At 32.3% G+C, this 18,053-nt stretch overlaps 1 protein-coding gene across 1 annotated transcript; it reads left to right on the plus strand.

The window, feature by feature from the left end:
• The first annotated feature begins 15,091 nt into the window (after positions 1-15,091).
• LOC111208232 (abscisic acid 8'-hydroxylase 1) lies at positions 15,092-17,622 on the plus strand. The gene is made up of 7 exons (XM_022707150.2): positions 15,092-15,498; positions 15,590-15,908; positions 16,000-16,386; positions 16,501-16,666; positions 16,768-16,874; positions 16,961-17,079; positions 17,172-17,622. Exons 1-7 carry the CDS (start codon positions 15,299-15,301, stop codon positions 17,275-17,277), a joined length of 1,404 nt encoding a protein of 467 aa, XP_022562871.2. The 5' UTR covers positions 15,092-15,298; the 3' UTR covers positions 17,278-17,622.
• The last annotated feature ends 431 nt before the right edge of the window (positions 17,623-18,053 follow it).

An 18,053-nucleotide genomic window follows, 5' to 3' on the forward strand; every position in this document is an offset into this window, starting at 1 on the left:
AAATTTACATGTATAATTATTTTTATGTATAATATTAAAAAATTCATATAAAATTTACATATACTATTATAAAAATAAAAATATATTAAATAAAATTAGTTTTTATATATAGATATTATTATTTTTGAAATAGTTATTAATAAAACTTACGGATCCGGATATCTGGACTAAAAAATCAAGATATCCGGATCCGGATTCGGCTTTAACGGATCCAACATTTTACTATCCGGATCCGTATTTGGCCCCTCCGGATATCCGGATTTTCGGATCGGATCCGGATCGAATATCGGCTCGAATCCGGATCTCGGAAAAAAGTCTCAGGCTTGCTTGGCATGGTTTCTCTAATTCTTATCTACGTGATGTACATAAAACAAAATTAGAGTGTTTTTATTTGATTTGGTTTTAATCAAAAATGCGGCCGAGTTGGTCGATTTCGCGCCGGTTAAACGCAACTCGGTGCTGCTCCGCCGCGATTGTGTTATTCGGGTAGAAACTCGGACTTGAAAAAAAAAGTATACATATTTTGATTTTCCGGTTCGAAATCGGTCCTTTAAGCATAGATCTATCATATTTCATTGTTACGGATCAAGAATCGAAGCTAATCGTCAAAGAAAAAAGATGATTTATGTTTTAAAAAAAACGGATGTCAACTAGGGTTTGAGAAGAAACAGGCCGGGAGGAAGATGATGAAAGTCAAATTACTGATATGTCCTTCATTAATTAAATGTAAAAAAAAAGCCAAAAAATAATTTTTTTGGTAATCGAACCCAGAAGAAAAGAACTAAATCAACTTAATGTAATCTTAATGTAATCGATGGACTACTATACAACGTTTGGTATAAACTATCAAAACAATTTTAGATATAGGATAGGACAATTCAAAAATGTGAAAATATTTAATTTTTTATAAAAAATTATTTTCCGAATACTTTTCGATTTTTTTCTGATTTTCTAGATCCAGGTCGAGCCTATGTATAGCGTCTAGCGCAATTTGGAACGTGGGTTTTAATTAACTTTAGTGGTTTTATTAGAGAAAGTGTAGTCAAAGATTACGATTCAGCGATTTTTCTTTTCCAAAGACTTGACATTGACTAATCGGTTTACCACGGCCTCTTTCTAACAAACAGTAAACGAATTTTTTTTTTTTCAATTCACTCAATATTTATTAAAATATTTATAGTCTCGAAAAGATAATATTTACTTCATATCCAAAATAAGAGATACGATTCTGTATAGATACGATTTACTGAATCTGTATCCATATGATGATAGGAATATGACTTATCGGTCCCATATTTTGAGCAAGAGGCCATGGACATGGCCAACTCGTGTACAGGAAAACAATTATAACGCATAACGTTAAAACCAATGATTTCTTTTGAAATTATTGAACTCTGCGGTGAAAAATTCCAAATTAATTGGGAGGCTCGAATATAATGTCCTCTCAGTTATGATACTGGTACGATGGTCGATATAACATTATAACATATCAATCTCAATTATTGTTTGTGACATTAAATTCTCTCTAGCCATAATGCTCTTCGTCGACATTCATATTAATTAAACTCGAAGAAGAGAGTACTTTTGTCATATATTACATCTATGATATATGTAAGCATCTGTCGACATGTGCATATATATACGCATGTTCTCCAGAATGTGAATTTTCATATCTATTATGTATATCAATTTGGATCGGTTGACAGTAGAAAAAATATATAGATAGGAGTTTAGCAGTCATTAGAACATAAATAATAAGAACATGTGCATATATATACGCATGTTCAGCAGAACGTGAATTTTCATATCTATTAAGTATATCAAATTGGATCGGTTGACAGTAGAAAAAATATATAGATAGGAGTTTAGCAGTCATTAAAACATAAATAATAAGAACTGCTAAGAAATAAATTGTAAAAATATATAGATAGGAGTCCGTAGGAACTACCAGTTTTGTGGGTATCAGGTTGGGCCTGTAGAGCATTGATCCTAATCCTGCATGTCAATCGGTGACAGCTTGTCACGTAGAAGAGTTATTAATGTATGAGGTCTTCGTTTTGAAGAACGCCAAGAACGCCAAGCGCACCAACAACCAAATTATGGAGTCAGCGAGGGTTCATAAATGAGCTTCGTGGGCTCAAGGCTGGCTCTGCAGGACACCAACCCTAACCCCTCATATGTGAGCCTTCACTGACTGCCCCATGTAGGTTATTGGTGTGCTTGGCGTTCTTCGAACCCAAGACCTTACCCTTTAACAACATTTTCAGAGTACAAGTTATCACCAATTGATCAAAGGGCACCGACCCTAACTCCTTACATGTGAGCATGGGTATGCAGGACGGATTGTCACATAAATTTTATACTCGAGTAGTTTCCTCATGTTGCGATGCAAGGAGATTTAGTAAGAGGCCATTTTATATGGCACTAGAAAAAAACTTATATACGAGTACCCATGTGTCTAAAGTTCTGTTGCAACCCTTGCTCGTATATGCACACATATATATGGCCATGTTCGTTTACGGGTTGCGCGACCTGCGACTAAGATTATGTTCGTTTACGTGTCGCGCGACCGGCGACTTGCGACATGCGACTAAGCATGCGACCTGCGACTAAAACTATGTTCGTTTACGTGTCGCGCGACCTGCGATCTGCGACCTGCGACCAGTCGCACGATCAAAAATTTCTTAATTTTTAGTCGCTGTTTTTTTCGGGCGACTTAAATAGAACCCGCGACTGGTCGCGCGATCAGTCGCGTGACATCAAAACGAACAACAACCTGCGACTTGCGAGCTGCGACCAATCGCAGATCGCAGGTTACGCGACAGCAAAACGAACAACAACCTGCGACCTACGATCAGTCGCAGGTCGCAGGTCGCAGGTCGCGCGATAGGTAAACGAATATGTCAGTATCGACAGGTTCGTCTTATTTTATCGGATGTCTGGTTTAGTATTAATTGAACTTTTTTTTGTTGGATTTTTTAATATTAATTGAACATTTGCAAGAACTTTATTTCCTTACCAAAAAAATACAGTTGTCCAATGTATGGTACGAATCATGAAGATGAGAAAAAGACCCAAGCTAGTAAAATCGAGGGGTCAGATTTTCATACTCTCGCTAGAGAGATCATGTTTAACAATTTTATGCATATATATATATATATATATGGCTAATTAGTTTATCACTATTTGACCAGTATAGGTCTAAGTTTCTATCCAAATAGTTAATATGGTGGATTATATCGTATGATCGGTATTTTCCCTAACATTAGTTGAAAAATATTTCAAATTCGGATCATGAAGTATGGTAGTTAGTTCATTCTGCAGCACTAATTGTGTTTTTTATAGGGCGACCAGTCAGTCGTAAGATATATAAAAAAAAATTGTTTGTGGAATTAAAAATGTCTCCTATTCGGGTATCAATACATCTTCTTGTTAGGATGTATACACTAATTGTAAATCATAATAGAAAAGAAAGGAAAAACGAATTCTCTACTTTCTTTGTCAGCATTATGGAAAAAATGTAGATAAAATATTGCATGGATGTTTAGTTATCTTGGACCTTGGTTATATGTTTAACCCCATTACCAGCCAGAGAACTACTGCCAAAGAGGCGCACGAAAAGGCGTATTTTAGTTTTGTTCGAGCTAATTACATGTGTTAAAGTTTGGTTATACCAATATTCAGGGCTGGCTCATTACCATATAGGGTCTCGGACAACATAAATTTATATGCCCTATAATTATTAGTTTTAATATTATTTTTAAATATTAATATTTAAGATAATATCAAAAACCACTAAAATAATTTAAACAGACTAACAAATTTTATTTTAATCCATTTTATGATTAAAATATTTTACATTAATATATGTACAAAATTATTTTATCTAAATCAAATATTATAACTTCATTTTTTTAAAATATTTGAAGTGGGCTCCCAAGCAGTTGCACCAGCCGCCCTTAGCTGTCCCTACCAACATTACAAGAAAATATTATAACAATGTAAGTTAAAATTACTCATATATTAGAATTATTTGGGGGGCGGCAGTTAAAAATAACAAGTAATATAAGCTGTCCCTGCCAACATTACAAGAAAATATTATAACAATGTACGTTAAAATTACTCATATATATAAAAAAATGTTCGCCTCCCTCCTGTTGCGCCACGTCATAAAGTCGTTGATTATGAGTGCGACACCTGTCTTATTTGCCTAAAATTCATCGTTTCATTAACTTTTGATGTGGGCTGCTGCGTTTCATAATTGTTTACAATTTAGTAGGTTTTTTGTTCACACTGTGATATAGCCCAAATACAAAGAGATAACCACTATAATGAAAACATATGTAAAGACTGAAACTTTGGAAACGAAAAAGAAAAGAATGAGCGTACCGTGAGTTTCTGGATGCTACTGACTTCGCCTTGGTTGGAGGCGATATCAACGGTGACGGTTCATTTCGCTGCCACCTCCGGTAACTCAATAACATTTAAGAGTTTAAAATTATTGGCGATGGGTTTTGCATAAGAGGCAGAGGGAAGATGATGATGAGCAACAACACTGAAGAGGTTAAAAAAAGAAAATCGAGCCAATTAAAAAAAATATTCCACAGTTTAAGCGGTGGCGAGTAAATCAGATCGGTTTCTCAATTCTATGACTCGATCAAGAGAGAAATATAGTTTTTTTTGTCCAAAAGAATATATATATTATCAAAGCAAAGATTGCTCCGAACGAATCATAAGAAGATAAGGGAAGCAATCAAAGGTTTTTATTTCATTTTTTAATTAGTTATTTGAAATTAACATGAATGGAAATGCCATACACGCGCAGAGACATGCGTGTTGGTGAGATATGAGATACAAATTTTAAACTTAAAAGGAAAATAGACAAGAAGTAATGCGTTCAATTCTCATTGGGTTTTTTTTTTAGCCTTTTGTTTCAAAGAAAAACGACAGAACATAACTGGATTTACTTTGGTTTAGTTTAGATTCGATTCAGCTTAAATGCATGCATGATTTTAAGATACACAAGTTTCATTCAATAAATAAATCGACGGAAAATTTTATTGTAAGAAATTGTGTTAATTGAAATTCATAAGACAGAAAACAATAAATAATTAAAAATAATTTTATAATTATCTAGCTATTTATATTTATATAATATTTATATATCAAAATAACGTAAATATATGATTATAATTAATATTTAAATAAAAATCCGGACGTAACCCTGGTCGATCCTAGTTACTCATATATTAGAATTATTTGGTTGCGGCAGTTAAAAATAACAAGTAATATAGTGATTTTTAAATTAAAAATTACGAAGATTGTTATTATTCTTATTTGGGTTTTCTGAAAAAAAAATTTCGAAGATACTTTTTTTGCGTGTTAAACTATGAACTTGAAAACCCACGGGTCAAGAAGGAACCATACGTCCGTACCGGACTGGTCTGTTCGGATCTCCGCCACGAGCTCTGATCAAACAGGTCAACACGTACGAGTACATTACCACGAACGTAGACAAATAAAGCAGAAGGTTCTCTCTTGAGTCGCTCTCGAAGCGTTTGGATATCTTGACGAGTGAGATCGAGAATGAACCAAAATTAAAAAGGTTGTTTTTAGTGTCTGTATCGAAGATCATGTACAGAGAGAAAAGGAAGAAAACAAATAATTTAGCAAATAAACAAAATTGTGTTTGACTTTGATGGTTAACAAAAAGAAACACGATAGCAAAAACGGCACCGTTGGTTTAGCTAGGGACCGGACCGGACCAGTGTTCAGTATTCTATTTATGCATTTTTACAGAAAAAAATAATAATTGCTCAAAACGAGGTCATTTCGATTTCAGTCAAAAATATACACATTTTTATACGCCACGACTGAGGGTTATATTGCGTTGACCAGTGAGTTTTTTAATTTGTGATTTAATACACACAAAAAATCATTTTCAAGAGTTTATTTTTGTCAAAAAAATTTATATACGGAGAAAATAAAAAACGATTGTAGACAAAAACAATAAAATAATGAGTTAGGCATCAATTATATCGGTAATGTGATAATAGCAAAGTTTCATCGCCAAAATTTGGATAAAATGTACTATCTGTCATATTAGATAAATGTATATTTAATGGTCTCTTCATAGAATTTTTAGTGCATTTTTATAATGTTAAAAAATGATAAAATATGTATGTGAAAGCTGATGGATATACATGATCATTTGCCTAATGCAGCAACATATGATTTCTCGGTGGCAAATGCGTTATAAATCATTTTAATTGTTACTGTAAATTACAGCGGCTTCTAGACCTGTGTTGACGTGTTGCTGATGACGAACTTTAGTGTGTTCAAACTTCTAATTTGACATGTTTTTGTTGCAACTTATTTTGACATGTTGTTGGTGTGTGTGTGTTTTTAATAGTTTTGGTCCGTTTTTAACACTATGTTAGTATGTTAGAACAACCAACAAACTACAATTTTGAGGAATTAAGGATATAAACTTTATTCATACCAAAAAGGATATAAACTTTATGAGATATTATTAACTCAATATCCTTGTTAGCTTGATTGTAGATATAATTGTGGTACTATACATTTGATTTACCCAATTATTACACTAACTGAATGAAATGGTAGTTTGGTACTCTTGAAAACAAATCTTGATAAAATTCATATTTTCCAAATGTATAAAAATATTCATGAAATTTTTTCATTTCACATTTTTTGGATTAAAAAAAACACGGCACTCCAAATTTATTGGTCGAGACTGGATGATATATAGATTACTACTAGATGGACTATTAGAATCACCGCACTGTTTAACTATCAATTATATTTTTCTTGCACCAAATTTTTATATTAGATTAAAAATCCAATGGATATAGACATATATAACCAGAGCTATACTTAACGGCAAGACGATAAACGGAAAACACTAAGTATGAAGAAATAAGTGTAAAGTTAACTACCAAAAATTGATGTAATTTTCAATACTGACACTTGTATGTTTCTTTCTTATTATTGTTCCCGAAATACTTTTTTACATTGGCGTGTGAAATACAAAATTTGTTATTGATATTTCTATGTATATATACAAATAAACCTTGCTGATATAGTATCTGTAAGTGGCTGAATATACGATGGCAGAAAATAAGACTTTAAACTATATTAAATGGTCTGTTTTATTATTTACTCTTAAATTTTTAAGAAATAAGAAAACAGAGAAGATATATATTCCAAAGTTTTCTTACAAACAAAAATTTAGTGATGGTCATTGTAACTTTTTTATCAATCTGGTTTCCTATAAGCCACCTCATCTGGAGCATTTTTGGATCTAAGAAAAACACCGGACCTTGTATAGTTTTCTTCTAATGCAAATAAATGACAAAGCTTATACAAAAATATATTGACAGTTAACGAGATCATTGTGTAAGTGTGAGTAATGGATAGACCAGACCCAGTCTCACTTTTGCTTGTCGCTTTTAGGAGATGATACGATAGATGCTCTTTTACCTTTCTCTTTGCAGCTTGCACATTATATCCGGACACGAGTCCTCCTAAATGGTTGTTTTTTATCGCAGAAAATATTATTATAGCAGTCTTTTTAGAGCTGTGGCCACAAGAGATGAGCTTACATGATAACGCCATTATTTCTAAAATAAAGAGATCAGTACAAAGAATTTTAATCTATTTCTGTGAATCTGCAGTCGAAATATAATGACATGTGGTCGAATCATATCATATCCTATTTATTATATAGATTCATGTCCTCATCACAAGATATAGAATAAACACCTACACTTTTTGTTGGAGAAAATAGATATAAAATCCATTTTTAATGATTTAAAATTGTTATATTCCCCCTCGGCTAGTAGCTATCAGTAAAAAAACTATATGAGCGAAAAACTATATAAGTGAAATATGAAAACTATATAAGCTTTTAAGGGTATATTCTAATATTTGAAAAATATTAACCAATAAAAATTGACTAGTTTTAAAAAAAATTCAAAAAAAAAATCAAAATCTCTTAAAACAATAAACTATTATTTTCCTCATTTGCTATGAGTTTATTGGTGAAATTTTCTCTGACATACTAACCAATATCAAAGTGTTTATATATAGTTTTCAACATTAGAACACTAAATTACTATAAAATAATAATAGAATAGAATAGTATTCTAAAGTGAATAATGAATTATTTTGTGCGACTTAGGCTTTGAATTATTTTGTTATGAATTATTTTGTACGATTTATATTTTGATTGACAAAGCATTTGCAAAAAAAAAAAATGCTTTTTACTATCCAATCAATTATTACCGTGTCCGTAAAAAGTGCTAATGAGCAATGAGAGCCAAACTAAAAATATTATGGGAACGGAAGAATACTTTTTAATAACTAACATATGTGACCGATCATACAATTAGAATAAGATATTAACGTATTAGAAAAATTAACAGAAAATTTAACGGGAATTTAAGAATTAAGAATGCATAAAAACGGTTGTAATGCATTAATTATCATGAATAATATTTTTTTCTTTGGCCAAAACATAAGCAAATGAAGCTATTAATTAGGGCTTTAGCTATGTGGTAAGAAGTTACTCTATCATTATTAAAAAGTAAAAACACATGAGAAAGGATAAGTTAGTTAATAAAAATGGGGAAAAACGAAGTCCGATACTCAGGATTTCGATATTAGCTATTAAAAATTATTAACAGAAAAAAAAGGAAAAAAATCATTAACAGTATCAACGTTTAATTACAACTTAAAAGATTATTTAGTTGATAAAGACGTTTTTATATGGCCCCCAAAAGAAAACTGGTAGAAGAAATCATAGGCAAATTCGTTTTCTCTACAGTTGACACGTCAAGATATACAAAGAGAACATTTTGATTAATGTTTATATTTTAAAACCGAAAATGAATCTATATACATAAATGTATCAGTTTGATATACGGAAACCCTAGAAGTCGTGTAGAGAGGTGATCACTATCGACACGTGTGAGAGTAGCCACATGGAAATTATCCTTCGCGATTCTTAAAGTTCTCTCTACCATGTTTAGGCGTTAGGCTCGATCCTTATTTAATTGCAATTCTACTTTGTGAAGTTTTTTAGTCTATCCTTTATACATACATACATATGCACAATGTATTACATTCATAGTTTTGTTTGAAACCATTAATATTCGTACTTAAATAAGACAACGTTGATGAAATACGTTTATAATGCATACTTAATTAAGCAAGTATGCAGCCAATAATATTTTCAAGGCAGCCTTGTCCAATTATATATATCTAAATATTGAAACTATTAGATTTTCAGGATTTTAACCTCTTTCTACATTTGCAATCGATCTCCTGTTGTTATTCATTTATTCAACAAGTTTGCCCCTTTAAAGACTCATGGTTGAGTGTTTGCACTTTTTGGATAAATATTGGGTATTCAAATCAATTGAAGGGTTTAGAGTAATATCAATAAAAAATATAACTCTGGATAAACACTCTATCCGGATATGCAAATAAGTTGAAAACAAAAATTTATATCCAACTTAACTTCTTATAGTAAATGAATCAAATCTAAAATGTGTCCGAAGTCCGTTTTTTTACCACTTAGCCACAAAAATTCCAGACAATAGTGTTTTTTTTTCCAATTCCAGACAATAGTTAAATAAATAAAATATGTGAAAAACATTTGTTTCATGTCACCACTAAAAGCGCTGGTTACAGAAGAATCTTAATCCTTACATGAAACAAATGTGATCACATCTTTTAAGTCCGAACTGATTCCACATCTTTTGTTATTTAGAATCGTCTACATAAGAAATCAATACCAAATTATATTTTCTAAATTAACTTCTGTTTTTCTGTTTCTTCGTGGGTCAATTGCATGGAGGGAGACTTGAGTTTAGATAAAGTAGGTTTGAATTTAAAAGAAAAAAACAAAGTCATGACTCCTCAAGAATATTCATGATTTGACATAAAATACTTTTGCTTGCAACAAGAGTTTTTTTTTTTTTAAATCATCATTTGTAATCTCTTTATTTTTTTTGTCGACTTTTGTTTCGACAAAAATTACCCTATTAACGCTGCATTCGGAAACGAATTAGTACATTAAAAACCAAAATGAAAATGCAGGCGAGCGACAGTTGTTTTCGATAATGGAAACCGAGCTGTATCTTTGGAAAAATACTTCTCTCCTTAACCAAAAAAAAAACTTATCCTTCTTTTATCTTTTTCTAAAATATAAATACAGCGATACGGAAACCAACAACATTTTCAGAAAAGGTATAAAATAATATATCAAAAAGGTTTGATTTCGTGTCCGCGTACGTACATAAATGTACAATACTGGCCAAATGTAGACAATATAGCGAACTGAGTCAATAAAGGTGATGATTCGTTCGACCGTGGCTTTAAAAATTTAGCTGTAGATGATTAGCTGTAGATAAATCGGTTGTAGCTGTAAAGTTGTTACTGTAGATTTTTTTTGCATAAACTTTTGTTGTAGTTAAATTTGTTGTAGCTGTAAGTTGTAGGCTGTAGATGAAATATGTGTTGTATATATAAAATTATTATTTTATATCAATTAAAATAATTTATATTAATATTTTTTAATAAATTATCAAAATTTATTGTAATTTAAAACGTGATATGTAAATAATATTTATATTATTTAAATATCTTAATAATTTAAAAACACTCAAATTCAAAATTAAAATATTTAGAAAATTTTTTATTTATGATTATATAATTTATTTGATATTATAGATATTTTTTTTTTCATTTACAGATTCTACAGCCTATAAAAAGAAGATGTATGATTTTTGCCTAAAATACATAAGAAAAAGTTTTGCTTTATTTTTTTTTTTGTAGTTTTAAAAATAAAAGTAAAGCATGATTGGTAAAACTAAATAAAAACTTGATGTAGACTTTAATTTTTAAAAGTAAAACTACAACTTGATTGGTAAAATTTAGTGATTTAAAAATAAATAAAGCTAAAGTAGAGAGATAAAACCTAACCAATCACTCCCAAAGTCTTTTAAGTTGTGTTTGTCACTATGAAATCAATGCAAAAAGGAAAAGTCTCATTAAAAAGGATTTTTAATTATTTATTCAAAATTATGTACATTCCATATTTTGCCTTATCGGGACATAACTCGTATCTGTTGTGGCAAATATATACCTTTTTGGTAAGCGTTTTGAATTATTAATCAATGTTCGTAATGGTGCCCATAACCCATTTGCCTTCTTCCTCTTTCCTTCGCAAAATGTTTATTTTTCCGGCAAAAAAGGGATAATTTTTAAAAAATTAAAAAGAAAAGATATGTACCCAATTGGGAAATTGCCAACGTAACTCCTTTTTTTTTTCTGGGCAAATGCCAACGTTTCTCTTTATAAAGTAATCTTCTGTCAGGCACGCAAATAAAGGTCTGCATGTTATGAAAATTATGGTCGGTCGAAGAACGATCTACCTTTCGGATATTTAGTTTCCCCCCCCTAATTATCTTTCTATATTATAAAGATAGGTTGTTTGCTAATGTTTTGTATTACATATACACGTAGAACTATTTGTTCACGTGCATTTATTGAATTTAAATTCGTTGGAATACTATTCGTTGTAGATTGTCATATTTCATTCTTGATTATATTTCTTTGATGATTTTTAAAAGATGATTACATTCCAATTTTTAACTAAGCTTATAAGTATGTAGTCGCTACTATGTCAATTTTTACAATGATAAGAAAAGTTAAACAAAAAACAATCACCAGTATTACAAAAGCATATCGATGATCATGAATAATAATTCATGATCACTTCTATCACTTGGTTTTATATGATACTAAATACTTTAGTAAAGTACGTAAACTAATAAATAGTTAAAGCCAAAAAAAACATGTCAAGTTAACTAATTAATTCGTATGTGCCTACTTTTGGGACTACTCATTCTTAGATAATTTTTGAAATAGTTAACCTAAAATGATATATACGCATAGTGCAGTGAGGATGTTAGTTATATTATGTTGTTTAAATTAGAATAGGTCATACCATTCGTACGTACAATAAGCAACCACCCCGCAATCAATATATTTCCGACCGCGTATGCTTCGTGTTGCCAAAACATTAAATTTGGGCTCGTCTATATGATCTATAAATTTCAGATTCAACTTGACTACTTGACTGGGACAAATTTATTTAACTAGCTTGAGGCATTGAGCTACCCGCTAGTTGTTTTGTTTGTATATATATATAGTTTTGCTAGTATATATTCCTTACAAAATTCGCTTCGTGATGTACAAATGCAGTCTATTTTGAAAAAGGGAATCTAGCCTTCATTTGATGGTTCATTTCATTTGAAGTAATTATAAGTTTTTATAGATTCGTCGTCAGGTTGAAACATTTTAAAAAAAATCGTTTTTAGTAGTCTGACATTTATATTATATATAGATCATGTGGTAATGTGGTATTGATGCTTACAAATATGAAAAGTTGATCTTAGTATTTTATAATTGAGATCGATTAAAAAGAGGCCTGACGCATGGCGAGCTAGGTGTCACTGAAATGTTTTGACGACATGAAAGTCGCCGCCGAACTTTTAAAACCGGGAGAAATAAGTTTTGACGGTCCCAAATTCAACAGTCACAGTTGAACATAAAGCAATTTCGTGAAACAAAAGTATCTGAATAATCTAAGCTAAGTCATACATTGCATTTGCCATTTATACACATAGAAGTGTTCTTGTTTTGATCAAATCAGGCTAGGTTTAAATCCCATAATTTGGTTCATTAATTAATTGGAGAAAGATGCAATCATTGATAATTGGTTGTGTGTACGCTAATGTAGCAAGTGTTTGTGATTAGTAAGTCCAGAGAAATATAACCAGGAGATGTTTGGTGATTTTTGCTGATGCAATCTACGCATAATCATCCAGATTAAATCTAAATAATTTATATTCTTGACAAAAAGACAATACATATGCGTCTTTATACGTAATTACGCATCTATTAATTATTGTAATTTTCCTTGACAATGTTGTAGCTAGTCATTACCCATATATATACACATATGTGTGCAATGTATTTCCTATAAATTATAATCAAGTTAACAAGTTAAACAAAATATGAAATCAAAAAGCTAAACAAAAGATTAAGTCAACAAGTTAAACAAAATAATTATTTGCATACCCGATAAGGCATGCTGACGTAGTGTTGGATCTTAACATAGATGGGGGGGGATCGTATCAGTGGATCTTAATATGGATTTACAATGCCATCTAATTAAACGTTTTAGCCAAAGTTTATGGAATTTTTTAGGTCTTGATTAGAAAAGCCAATGACAAAGCAATACCGATATACTATAAAACAATATTCACTACGCAGTATGCTGCAGAAATTGTTTGTCTGTATATATTTACTGATGTTATCATTTTATTAAAAATTATTATACGATATAAAAAACCACTCATCTTTTTTTCATTAAAAGTTTCATTAATCATAAACAGAGATTTACATGTGATGAGATACTAATCTACCAAGTTAAAACTTACCTCTAGAACCAGCCAGCAGGAAACAAATCTTTCTCTGGAAGCATAAGCGGACAGAATTAACCAAATTATTTGGAGACAAAACAACTAAAACAAAGACTAAAATACAAATATATATCAATTCTAGATCGAAATTACAAGACACCCACCCATATACGAGGAGACACAGAAAGATCGAGGAGAGGAGCATAGCGGCACCCAAACACCAAATTTTATTAGGAAAGAAGCCTCACTTCATTATATTCCTTTAAAGATTACTCCATAAGCCACGAGGAAGAAAGCGGACCATACAACTCATGTAGATGACAGACACAATTTTTAACATTCAAACTTTCACGGCAGAAGGCATAAAGAACCAGAGCCCCAATTCCTTGAGAAAAAACCAGAGATTCTATCCACCAAGACAATCGATAAGGAAATCAATCCGGGATCTACCCATCGCAATAGAAGCCAAGTAAAGCCAACTCTTACAATCCTCTGTAGATCCACCACATGAAACTGATAAAAGAACAGGCAACCAGATCAGGATGGAAAAACCATCGAAAGAAACAAAGACTCTTGAATCTAAAAACATAACAAAAGATCTCTGAAACCAACAATATAACCTAAAAAGAAAAGACAACATGCTAGAGCAGAGAATAATAAGCTTGAATAGTTAACATAAAACATAATTCAGAGCAACACTTGTTTCTAAAAAATACGAATAACTCAAAAACGTGTTAAAATGTGTGTATTTGAGATTTAACATGTCCATGGAAATAGTTAATGGAAAACAATACAATGGGTTTTTTTTTTGTCACCAAAACAATACAATACAATGGTTAGTTATTTTTTTACGATGCTCCATTCTGTTCCACAGAGATAGATTTTTTAGTATTTTCACATATATTAAGAAAACACATTAAACTAAATAATAAATGTATCGTTTCTGTAATTTTCAATTTTCAATAACTTTTAACAAATAATAATTCAATAAATTCAATTTTTTTTTTGAAGTTTATAATTTTTAACACAAAAAAATATATCTTTGTGAAACAAATTTTTTTACTAAGTCTATATCTTAATGGAACGGAGAGAGTATGAAATTGTTACGCACAAAATGATACATTTAAGACCAAATAAGCCTTTAAAGCATAGCCCTTCAATTAAAAAAAGGGTCCACGGAGTTCTGACTAAATTAAAAAAAAAAAAGACAAACCTTTCCCGTGCCTTACATTTGTCTCTACTTAAGGGCCAAATTGCTCTTAATTCTTTCATTGTATGATTAAGATTAGGCTTTATAATAAATAAACTAACTAATTAGTCCTTTTGAATGGCTCTGCATCTCTTTTAATTTAGTTGCTTCTCTTTAATTTAGTTAAGTTTATTTGGTCAAAATCTCACACGCTCTTTTTGCATGCTCTTTGCCACGTGCTATCGTCGTCTCTCTCAAATGAGCTGTCTATCTAAACAGTGTTTCTCTGTATAGGAATCTCTCTCTCTCTCTATTCTCATTCATCGTTTTCTCTCTCATCTAACACATGAGAAGAGCCTATAAAACCCCTTCACGTCTCCCACTTGGTTTGCATCACAATACATCTTCCCATTACACAAAAAACAAAAATATAACAAAATATCTTTTTTTTTCTGTTTTGTTTTAAATAGTTTGAAGTCACAAGTTCTTTGTTGTTCAGCTGTTTCCCCCTTCCCACTATCATCATACGAAGTGGGGTTTCATTGGACAAATAAACGAAAACTTTAATTTTTTTTTTCCTTTATAAAGAAAAATGGATTTCTCCGCCTTGCTTCTTACTCTCTTCACCGGAACTATCTTCCTCTACTTTCTCCGGTGCTTAGTCTCTCAGCGCCGCCGTGGATCCCCGAAACTCCCACTCCCGCCGGGAACAATGGGTTGGCCTTACGTCGGCGAGACTTTCCAGCTATACTCTCAAGACCCTAACGTCTTTTTCGCATCAAAACAGAAAAGGTCGGTGCTTTCGAAAAAATTGCTACACAGTAATAATTGCCAAAAACAGAGGATCTCGTGCTGAATAAAGCTTTGGTCTTTTTTTTGACAGGTATGGATCGGTCTTTAAGACACATGTATTGGGATGTCCATGTGTGATGATCTCGAGCCCTGAAGCTGCCAAGTTCGTGCTCGTGACCAAGTCTCATCTCTTTAAACCGACTTTCCCGGCGAGTAAAGAGAGGATGTTAGGGAAACAAGCCATCTTCTTCCACCAAGGTGATTACCACGCTAAACTCAGGAAGCTCGTCCTCCGTGCTTTCATGCCTGAAGCGATTAGAGACATGGTTCCCGACATCGAATCAATCGCTCAGGACTCTCTCCGAAACTGGGATGGAACAATGATAAACACTTACCAAGAAATGAAAACAGTAAGACGAATACTTCCTCTGTTTTGCATCTCTGTTTTTTTTTCTATATACTCTGTTTTTTTTTTTGAAACTGTTGTTTTTCTTTCGTCAGTACACATTCAACGTCGCTCTGCTCTCGATCTTCGGAAAAGACGAGGTTCTATACAGAGAAGATCTGAAACGATGCTACTACATTCTCGAGAAAGGCTACAACTCGATGCCTGTAAACCTCCCTGGAACGCTCTTCCACAAAGCCATGAAGGCACGCAAGGAGCTCTCGCAGATCCTCGCTAGGATCTTATCGGAGAGAAGAGAGAACAGATCCTCACACAACGATCTTCTCGGTTCTTTCATGGGAGACAAAGAAGAGCTGAGCGACGAACAGATCGCCGATAACATCATCGGAGTCATCTTCGCGGCTAGAGACACGACGGCTAGTGTGATGACGTGGATCCTCAAGTACTTGGCTGACAATCCCAACGTTCTAGAAGCCGTTACTGTAAGTTCTTTTACTGACACGTATTTGTCGTTTTCTGGTAATAAAAGTGGTAGTTTTGTAATTTTAATGTGTTCTTGATAGTTTTTTTTTGTTTTTTGTTTTGGTGTTTAACAGGAAGAGCAGATGGCAATAAGGAAAGACAAAGGAGAAGGAGAGTCTCTAACTTGGGGTGATACAAAGAAGATGCCAATAACTTCAAGAGTCATTCAAGAAACATTAAGAGTTGCTTCAATCCTATCTTTCACTTTCAGAGAGGCTGTAGAAGATGTGGAGTATGAAGGTATTACATAAAATTTTCATGAATCCCAAACCTTACTCTTTGAACTTATCAAATTTATTCTAAAAACGTTTTTTTTTTGTTGTTTGGTTTTTGTTATACAGGATATTTGATACCTAAAGGATGGAAAGTTCTGCCGCTTTTCAGAAACATTCACCATAGTGCTGATATCTTTTCAAATCCTGGGAAGTTTGATCCATCAAGATTTGAGGTAGTTTATTTATCTTCTAGAAAATATCTTTTTTTTTTTTCGTTTTGGAGATTGACTTGTATTGATATTATTTATTTGGTACGTAGGTGGCTCCAAAACCGAATACTTTCATGCCATTTGGAAATGGAACCCACTCGTGTCCTGGAAATGAACTAGCCAAGCTTGAGATGTCTATCATGATACATCATCTAACCACCCAGTACAGGTGTGTGTACTATTTTTACTTATTTACCTTTTCATTTACTTTAAAAGTGTTTTATTTCTCTATGCTGATAAGGAGTACTTTTGTAATTGCAGATGGTCGATAGTTGGAGCTAGTGATGGGATTCAGTATGGACCCTTTGCGCTTCCCCAAAACGGACTGCCCATTATGCTGACCCGGAAGTCGGAAATCGATATGTAGAGTTGCGTGATTGTCCCTTAGCAATTCTTTAGAGGGAGACTATAGAAGAAAAACAATAATTGATTTTTCTTGCTAAAGAAAAATAGGGATAAATGGAAAGAAAAAAATCAAGATTTTGGTAGGTAAAAAATCTCAAAATGGGAAAACAGGAGAAGCACCAATTGTAAAAAAAAAAATGCAATTTTTCTTATTTATTTTTTTAGTTTAAGATGGGGAAAAGTTGGTCATTGAGTCTTCAAATTCAGGGAAAACGTTATATGAATATCTTAATTGTATTTCATTCACCCCAAAAAATATCATGAATATATTTAAACTGATTCGTCCCGGACTGGGACTTTCCAAGTTTTTTAATTTCGTTTTATAGTATACATATAGGTATATGTGTGTGTACGTGTTAGTGAATTACTGAATTGAATGCCTGGATATATCCCAAAATCAATATTTTACAGTTTGTTGATCTTTTCGTGCATTAACACCACAATAATCGTTTCTTTGAAAATGACAGAAAATAACTTGTACTACAAAAATTGGATGAAATTAACAAAGCAGTCATATATCAAACATAACATGCGTTTTTCTGCTCTCGTATTAGGCACTGGAGATCGTGTGGTCTTTTCTGTCCTTATACGGCCTTGGCGTTGTAGCGCGAATTTTACTTCAGGCGATTGGGTCTCCTTACGCGGCCTGTCTCGTATCCGCTATTGTCCGCTATTTTCCTTGTGTGCTTCAGAGATAATTAAGATTGAAAGACTAGTAAGTTCATCGGTAACTAGCTA

This window comes from Brassica napus, unplaced genomic scaffold (assembly GCF_020379485.1).
Source record: "Brassica napus cultivar Da-Ae unplaced genomic scaffold, Da-Ae ScsIHWf_1230;HRSCAF=1757, whole genome shotgun sequence".
Classification (NCBI taxonomy): domain Eukaryota; kingdom Viridiplantae; phylum Streptophyta; class Magnoliopsida; order Brassicales; family Brassicaceae; genus Brassica; species Brassica napus.